At 39.4% G+C, this 9,616-nt stretch overlaps 1 protein-coding gene across 4 annotated transcripts in view; it reads right to left on the bottom strand.

Moving 5' to 3' along the window:
• Positions 1 to 3,654: 3,654 nt before the first annotated feature.
• LOC137075770 (rho GTPase-activating protein 6) overlaps positions 3,655 to 9,616 on the bottom strand; it is a 58,086-nt gene continuing 52,124 nt past the window's right edge. For 3 of the 4 annotated variants that reach the window (XM_067444717.1, XM_067444720.1, XM_067444719.1), the window contains exons 10-13: positions 8,585 to 8,682; positions 7,796 to 7,947; positions 6,037 to 6,117; positions 3,655 to 4,447 (exon numbers count right to left, since the gene is read on the bottom strand). In XM_067444717.1, coding sequence (XP_067300818.1) covers positions 4,170 to 4,447; positions 6,037 to 6,117; positions 7,796 to 7,947; positions 8,585 to 8,682 — 609 coding nt within the window. In that variant the 3' untranslated portion in view covers positions 3,655 to 4,169. The remainder of the gene's footprint in view (positions 4,448 to 6,036; positions 6,118 to 7,795; positions 7,948 to 8,584; positions 8,683 to 9,616) is intronic. The other variant, XR_010905103.1, reaches the window with a different exon arrangement.

Below are 9,616 nucleotides of genomic sequence, written 5' to 3'. Positions count from 1 at the left end.
GAATTTTCGGTGTTTTCACTGTCAGACGCTAGGGGGCGCTATTACGCATCTCCTCATCAAAACACAGGCGAGGAAGACGCAGAAACAAGCGATCGCATGTAATCATATGCATATGAAAAATAAGGTGATCATCCTCATCATTAATCCTCATATAGATCTGATGTGCCGAGCTACAGGACTGACGCATTAGAGGGGTTGGGCTTTCACACACACCTGATTTTCTCAGCTTTTTACTCAAAATAAAGCTTTTTTATGAAAAAAGTGAGAATAAAATGGGTTGTTTTGTTTAAAAGAAGAGGGTCAGCTCTTTTGATATATGGCATGCTCAGATATTCATAAAACAATATTCTTTCGCCTATTAAACTTTGATGAAAATGGCCAAAAAACCTGACGGTGGCTGGAGACTGTTTTTAATAACGCTGGCGTGGAAAGAGTTAAAGGGATAGTTCACCCAAAAATGAAAATGCACTTTTATGATGGATGGATGCACTTTTATGATGGACAGATGCACTATTATGATGGATGGATGCACTTTTATGATGGACAGATGCACTTTTATGATGGATAGATGCACTATTATGATGATAGATGCACTTTTATGATGGATTGATGCACTATTATGATGGACAGATGCACTTTTATGATGGATGGATGCACTTTTATGATGGACAGATGCACTATTATGATGGATGGATGCACTTTTATGATGGATTGATGCACTTTTATGATGGATGGATGCACTTTTATGATGGACAGATGCACTTTTATGATGGATAGATGCACTTTTATGATGGACAGATGCACTTTTATGATGGATAGATGCACTTTTATGATGGACAGATGCACTTTTATGATGGACAGATGCACTTTTATGATGGATAGATGCACTTTTATGATGGACAGATGCACTTTTATGATGGATAGATGCACTTTTATGATGGACAGATGCACTTTTATGATGGATAGATGCACTTTTATGATGGACAGATGCACTTTTATGATGGATGGATGCACTTTTATGATGGATGGATGCACTATTATGATGGATGGATGCACTTTTATGATGGACAGATGCACTATTATGATGGATGGATGCACTTTTATGATGGATTGATGCACTTTTATGATGGATGGATGCACTTTTATGATGGACAGATGCACTTTTATGATGGATAGATGCACTTTTATGATGGACAGATGCACTTTTATGATGGATAGATGCACTTTTATGATGGACAGATGCACTATTATGATGGATAGATGCACTTTTATGATGGATAGATGCACTATTATGATGATAGATGCACTTTTATGATGGATTGATGCACTATTATGATGGATTGATGCACTTTTATGATGGATGGATGCACTTTTATGATGGACAGATGCACTTTTATGATGGATAGATGCACTTTTATGATGGACAGATGCACTATTATGATGGATAGATGCACTTTTATGATGGATAGATGCACTATTATGATGATAGATGCACTTTTATGATGGATAGATGCACTTTTATGATGGACAGATGCACTATTATGATGATAGATGCACTTTTATGATGGATTGATGCACTATTATGATGGATTGATGCACTTTTATGATGGATAGATGCACTTTTATGATGGATTGATGCACTATTATGATGGATGGATGCACTTTTATGATGGACAGATGCACTTTTATGATGGATAGATGCACTTTTATGATGAAAGATGCACTATTATGATGAAAGATGCACTATTATGATGGATTGATGCACTATTATGATGATAGATGCACTATTATGATGGATAGATGCACTTTTATGATGAAAGATGCACTATTATGATGGATTGATGCACTTTTATGATGGATGGATGCACTTTTATGATGGATAGATGCACTTTTATGATGGATAGATGCACTTTTATGATGAAAGATGCACTTTTATGATGGACAGATGCACTATTATGATGGATGGATGCACTATTATGATGATGCACTTTTATGATGGATTGATGCACTATTATGATGGACAGATGCACTATTATGATGGATGGATGCACTATTATGATGATGCACTTTTATGATGGATTGATGCACTATTATGATGGACAGATGCACTATTATGATGGATGGATGCACTATTATGATGATGCACTTTTATGATGGATTGATGCACTATTATGATGGATTGATGCACTTTTATGATGGACAGATGCACTTTTATGATGGATTGATGCACTTTTATGATGGATGGATGCACTTTTATGATGATAGATGCACTTTTATGATGGATTGATGCACTTTTATGATGGATAGATGCACTTTTATGATGATAGATGCACTTTTATGATGGACAGATGCACTATTATGATGGATGGATGCACTATTATGATGATGCACTTTTATGATGGATTGATGCACTATTATGATGGACAGATGCACTATTATGATGGATGGATGCACTATTATGATGATGCACTTTTATGATGGATTGATGCACTATTATGATGGATTGATGCACTTTTATGATGGACAGATGCACTTTTATGATGGATTGATGCACTTTTATGATGGATGGATGCACTTTTATGATGATAGATGCACTTTTATGATGGACAGATGCACTATTATGATGGATGGATGCACTATTATGATGATGCACTTTTATGATGGATTGATGCACTATTATGATGGATGGATGCACTTTTATGATGGACAGATGCACTTTTATGATGGATTGATGCACTTTTATGATGGATGGATGCACTTGTATGGGCTTCAAATCTTGATCTGCCATTATAAAGCTGGGAAGAGAAAGGACATTATTAAGATAACTGATCGTGTTCGTCTGAAAGAATAATGTTATACACACCTAAGATCACATCAAGTCAGGTCACCTTTATTTACACGGCGCGCTTTTAACAAGTCCGATGGTTTCAAAGCCGCTTCACAGTGTTAACAGAAGATAACACAATATTAATAAGGTTTCTCCATTCTGTTCTCCTCTGGCCAATGAACACACAGTGTGTGATTATAATTCAGGCAACATTACAGGTCAGGGGTCATATTAGATCCATAGATATTCCTAACTTAAAAGGATGACTTGAGGGAGAGTAAATCATGGGGTCATTTTCATTTTTGGGTGAACTGTCCCTTTAAGAGACGAACTACTGGACGGATATACTGATAAACCGCTGATTTTACACGAACTGAGAATGTGTTTTATATTCGAGTCAGTCGCTTCAACTTTCAAATCGAATAAAATCAAAATAGAAAATCAAAAATCTACATTTAATATCAGTATGAATTACATATTCATACACCCAGCATATGAACGATTCCCAGAAACACATTAATCAATGTTTCTAACGACACCTATAGCAATTACAAATATAAATGTGCACTACTGTTCAAAAGCGTGGTCTCTTCTGCTCATCAAGGCTGTGTTTATTAAATCATAACTCCAAAAAGCAGTGTAATATTCCTCCAGTGTAGATCATCTGATCTCTACGTGAATATACAGTAAAGTGGGATTATTATCAGTTCATAAACTGCAAAAAAAGCTTTTCTTACTCAAAAATAATCTTAATTCAAACAGAAAACAAGATTATTTTTCTCACCCCATTGGCAGATTATTTATCTTATTTTAAGCAAAAACTCTCTTCATTTAGAGTTATTTTCCCCAAAACAAGACAATTACTTTTGCTTGTCTAGTAAATACTTCTTGATTTAAGAATTGTTAGATATTTGGACTAAAAACAAGACAAAAATACTGAGTCAGAAAGCAGTTTGTATTTCTGTGGAAACTGATGCATTAGAAAGTCTATTCGAGAAAAAGAACCTTTATATCATTATAAATATCACTTTAGATCAATTTAATGCAGCCTTGATGAATAAAAGTGTTAATTTTTGAGCAGTGGTGTATTTCGTTAGACTAGAGTTAAAACATTTTAAATATTAAATCCCAAATTTAAAAAATCAATAGTAATCTGAAAACAACGTGGAACATTCCCGGATGCGTCCTGTCAATCAAATGCCAATTCAAACGGTGGCTCTTAAAGGGCCGGTGCATCAAACCTGTTTGGCTCTCCTCAGTGTTTATTATTGTCCATGTGATGAATGTTCCCATGATGTGTGTCAGGTCGTCTGTGGCCGAACCGTCCCTTTAAACAGCATTTTCACACCATTGTCTCCGGAAGCGTGTCTATAGTGTCTGAAGACAAGAGCTGCCAAATCTGCCACTTCTCTGGGTGCGGCTCCGCACTGAAGCTCTTTGGCCCCGCCCCCTGAGCAGCATGACAGGAAGTGACACGCGGCTGCAGGGATGGTGCGGTCGCCTCCTCTGATTGGACGAGAGCAGTCCGGCGGCTCGCTGTGATTGGAGCTGGTTTGGCGTCGTTATCGTCATCATAGAAGACGTCAGAGGAGACGCGTTTATACAGGACTCCATCTGAACCTGAAGACAGAAATAAAGCAAATAACATTAATTAATGAGGTCTTATTGAATTCTATAAACTCTAATACTGATCTGCCAGCATTGTCTCTCTATGATAAATTAAAATAAGCTGATAACATCACTGTTTACTCCAGAACGACTGTACAGCCAAATCTAATTCTGCTGCAGTATTGTCCTGTTTAACACTGAAGCTGCTCTGACACAATCGGCGCTGGAGAAGAGCGATAGAAATAAAGATGACTTGACTAACCGTGACATTAAGGCTTGTCCACGTAAAGTGGATTTTTTGAGAGTGCAAGTGAAAGCGAATATTAGTGGCCCGACGGACAACAGCCTGATTAAAACGCCAATAACAAAAAATACAGAGTAAATCACCAAAATGCAAGAATGATCATTAGTTTAGTGTAAGAGGCGATGGATAGTGGATAATAGTGTAATATATAATGAACTGAAGGTGGCGCTGTTGACGCTCCGCAGCCTCTCGAGGAGAAATCACAACACGAGACACTGAGAAACTGAGCTAAACATTCAACATGTGCAGTTTATATATTTATAACATATGATACAGTTAAACAACATCACACAACCAAGAGTGTGTTTTCCTGAACACCATCACGACTGAAAATGACACTGCTCCAACAATAATCACTTACATTTTAGATGCAATATTGACTGTTTTTGTTCCATTTCAGCTGCGAAAATATCACAGCAGAACCTTAACGCTGTGTGTGTGTGTGTTACTGAACGATTCAGTGTTTGAATGAATCAGTTGAATCAAAGATTCAATAACCTGTTCGTAAACGACTGCCTCATTCTTGAATGAACAGCCGTTTGAATGAATCGTTTGAATGAATCGTTTGAATGAATCAGCTGTTTGAATGAATCAGCCCTTTGAATTAATCGTTTGAATGAATCGACTCAATGACTCACTCATTAAGACTCACCTGCTGCCACCTACTGGTGGTTTAGATTCATGTTTAATCATACTTTCCAACATTTCTTATTTGTCTCTTCAAAAATACTAATCTCATAACATTATTTAATGCAGTTGTAATTTTTCAGTGTAAATTATTTAATTTGATTGGTAACAGCCCTATAGTGTCTTATTCTAATATAATGTATAGATCAAATTAAAAAATATAATATGAAACCTGAAGCGTAGCCTACATTTAATAAGATTAGGGGACAAAAATGCCCTTTATAAAAGGTAAAAATATGCAGATTTAAATATGTCAAAGCTGATTAAATGCTGGTAAGAATATTGCTTCAGAATAAATCATATTTACAACACACACACACACACACACACACACACACACACACACACACACACACACACACACACACACACACACACACACGCACACACACACGCACACACACACGCACACACACACGCACACACACACGCACACACACACGCACACACACACACACACACAAAAACAAATAATCAAAAAAAATTCCGGACAAGCACATTTTTTGCTCGGAGAAGTGAATAAACGATTTACTCGTCCGAAGGAGCATGAACATGCATAATGTCGAGCCCTGGATGAAGGAAGGCGTGTTGTGTGTGTATAATGTTGTACCTGTGAGGAGTTTGTCATGAAGTCCTGCCAGAAGAGTGTGTCTGGTTCTCCAGATTCGGGCCTGTTCATGCACCGTTTCCCCTGAGGAACAGAGTACATTCATCACTGACACACACCATTTATCTTTGACTTCAGCAAAAACATTTCCAGAAATGAGGTACGGAGTTGCTGTATGATGCCTTTCTCGAGTGTCAGAACTCCCCGGAGTCGGCTCGCGAGGGCGAATACCAAGAATACAAACTACTTTTGCTGTTGTTAGCACTGTAACTGTTATTTTAGTGTTAAAGGTACTGTATGTAAGAAATGAATCATGTCCTGATATGTCACTAGACATTACGAAATCATGTTAATTTCAGACACTGCCAACAGTAGTCTGGCCAGGATATTATCATTATAAAGTTGTTGTTGCCCTCAACTGATGCTGATGATGTCATGTTGTGTTTTGGCCTGAAGCTCCGCCCTTCCCCTATCGACCAATCAGGAGTCAGTAGTGTTTGGGGTTGCCAGATCTGCTCTAGCTACCACAGCTGCAGATCTACAAACGCTCCTGATGATCCTGCAGCCAATCTGGCAACCTCGAGTCAGAGGGAGGGGGAGGGGCAGACACCTGCAGTACCAGTGTTGGCCACAATCTTACACACACTTCCTTTAAATTAGGCCTATTCTAGTTGGGTTAGGTGGCTTAACGTTTACTGTGAATTTGTTAAGTAAATTGTGTTTCGTATCTTTTTATATTTATGTATTTATGTATACTTTTACATTTTAATAAATTGTTTATTAGGCACCGGCACCGTTTTAATATCGTAGTATCTTAAAAAACCCAAATGATACCCAACCCTAGATGAGACACGCCATGACTATGATTTTTATCTTTGATTTCGGCAAAAAACGTTCCAGAAACGATGTACGGAGTTGCTGTATGATGCCTTTCTCGAGTGTCAGAACTCACTGGAGGTGGACAAACTACACAACTTCATTACTAGAGTAAAAGTACTGCTGGTCAAATATTACTCCGTTACAAGTGAAAGTTGTAAAAACTGATTTTTACTGGAGTAAAAGTACAGAAGTATTTGTTTTCAAAAGTAATTAAGTATCAAAAGTAAATGTCCTTCTTTATGTCGCCGCATTATTGTCTTATAGTTGTATAAATGCACATTATGCCATCATGGTTTAAGCCAGTCAGTGACGCTCCATCTGACACACTAGCAGACGACTAACTTAAACTCATTTAAATACTTGTAGAAAAGTTACAAAGCTGCTGTCACTTTAAGGCCGAATGCACGGATCCAATACACTGATACACATCTGATATTCTCACACTGTTCACCTTCACTGAAGACAGAATCAACTTTGTTTATGTGAATACTCCACTAAATGAGCATTTGGACATCCGTCTTCTTCCATTTTGCTCTAAACTATAAATCAGTGTTTAATAAATGCTGTGAAATCATTGAACTTCACGAGACTCTACAAGAGTGATTCCTGAAAGGCTTTCTGCAAAAACCCAAACACCTTTTAAAGAAGAAAAAAATCAGCACTGACTTTCAAAGCTGCGACAGAAACGACTTTCCACTTCGAGGACCTTGATAGAAATGTAGTGGAGTAAAGAGGACGATATTTGTCTTTCAGATGGAGTGAAGTTAAAGTCAGAAGATTACAGAAAAAATAATACTCCAGTAAAGCACAGAGACTCAAACAGTGAACTTCAGTACAGGACTCGAGTAAATGAGCTGAGTTACTGTCCGGCTCTGGAACTCACCGGATTCGGCTCGTGAGGGCGAGAGGCAGAAGTTCACCGAGAGAGCATCCTGGAGACTTTGGTGCTGGTGTCCCGATGGATGAAGCCACGGCGAGAGCACTGGAGAGTTGTTGTCGTACGGAGAAATCTCACCACTGGAGCACTTGGACTCGCTGCAGGAGTTCAGAGGATTTATGGGAAAGATTGAGCGCTGTCTTTGTTAATGTTAGTTAAAGTGCAGTGCTTGTGTATTAAAGGGATAGTTCACCCAAACATGAAAATTAGATATTTATCTGCTGACCCAACATGTAGGTGTGTGTGTTTCTTCAGGAGAACACAAATGAAGATGTTTAACTCAACCGTTGCTGTGTGTCGGTCAGATAATGATGTGAATGGGGAACAATTCTAGGAGAGCAAAACAAACATGCTTAGACCACACACACACACACACACACACACACACACACACACACACACACACACACACACACACACACACACACACACACACACACACACACACACACACCCTGCTGCTCCTGACGACACACTGATGTCTTAAGACACGAACCAATCGTTTTTGTTTTATTTTTTATTTATATTTCTTTTTTTTTCGTTTAGAGAACCTTGTTCTCCTGAAGAAACACACACACCTACATGTTGGGTCAGCAGATAAACATCACAGGCTCATTTTTGAGACTCACAACTCAATCTGCGTTCAGGTGTTTATTGCGCGTCTGACTACACAACTGATGCCTTTTCTCAGTTGAGAATGTGGTGTTCATACAGTACGACCCAAATCTCACTTACTCACACTGTGGAGTTTTCCTCCTCAGCAGATAATCCACAACGTCACTGTCGGTGTCGAGAAGACTCGCCAGGACTTCATTCTGCAGCTCCGCAGAGATCTGGAGGAGTCAGAGCGACATAATCAGGGCCTGAGGAGCGGACACACAACACTACACACGACACTACACCGGCAAACACTGACACTACACACAACACCGGCAAACACTGACACTACACACGACACCTGCAAAAACTGACACTACACATGACACTACACACAACACTGGCAAACACTGACACTACACACAACACCGGCAAAAACTGACACTACACACAACACCGGCAAACACTGACACTACACACAACACCGGCAAACACTGACACTACACACAACACCGGCAAACACTGACACTACACACAACACCGGCAAACACTGACACTACACACAACACCGGCAAACACTGACACTACACACAACACCGGCAAACACTGACACTACACACAACACCGGCAAACACTGACACTACACACAACACCGGCAAACACTGACACTACACACAACACCGGCAAACACTGACACTACACACAACACCGGCAAACACTGACACTACACACAACACCGGCAAACACTGACACTACACACAACACCGGCAAACACTGACACTACACACTACACCGGCAAACACTGACACTACACACAACACCGGCAAACACTGACACTACACACAACACCGGCAAACACTGACACTACACACAACACCGGCAAACACTGACACTACACACAACACCGGCAAACACTGACACTACACACAACACCGGCAAACACTGACACTACACACAACACCGGCAAACACTGACACTACACACAACACCGGCAAACACTGACACTACACACAACACTGGCAAACACTGACACTACACACAACACCGGCAAACACTGACACTACACACAACACTGGCAAACACTGACACTACACACAACACCGGCAAACACTGACACTACACACAACACTGGCAAACACTGACACTACACACAACACTGGCAAACACTGA

This window comes from Pseudorasbora parva, chromosome 5 (assembly GCF_024679245.1).
Source record: "Pseudorasbora parva isolate DD20220531a chromosome 5, ASM2467924v1, whole genome shotgun sequence".
Lineage (NCBI taxonomy): Eukaryota > Metazoa > Chordata > Actinopteri > Cypriniformes > Gobionidae > Pseudorasbora > Pseudorasbora parva.
This window is presented reverse-complemented; position numbering and strand designations above follow the sequence as displayed.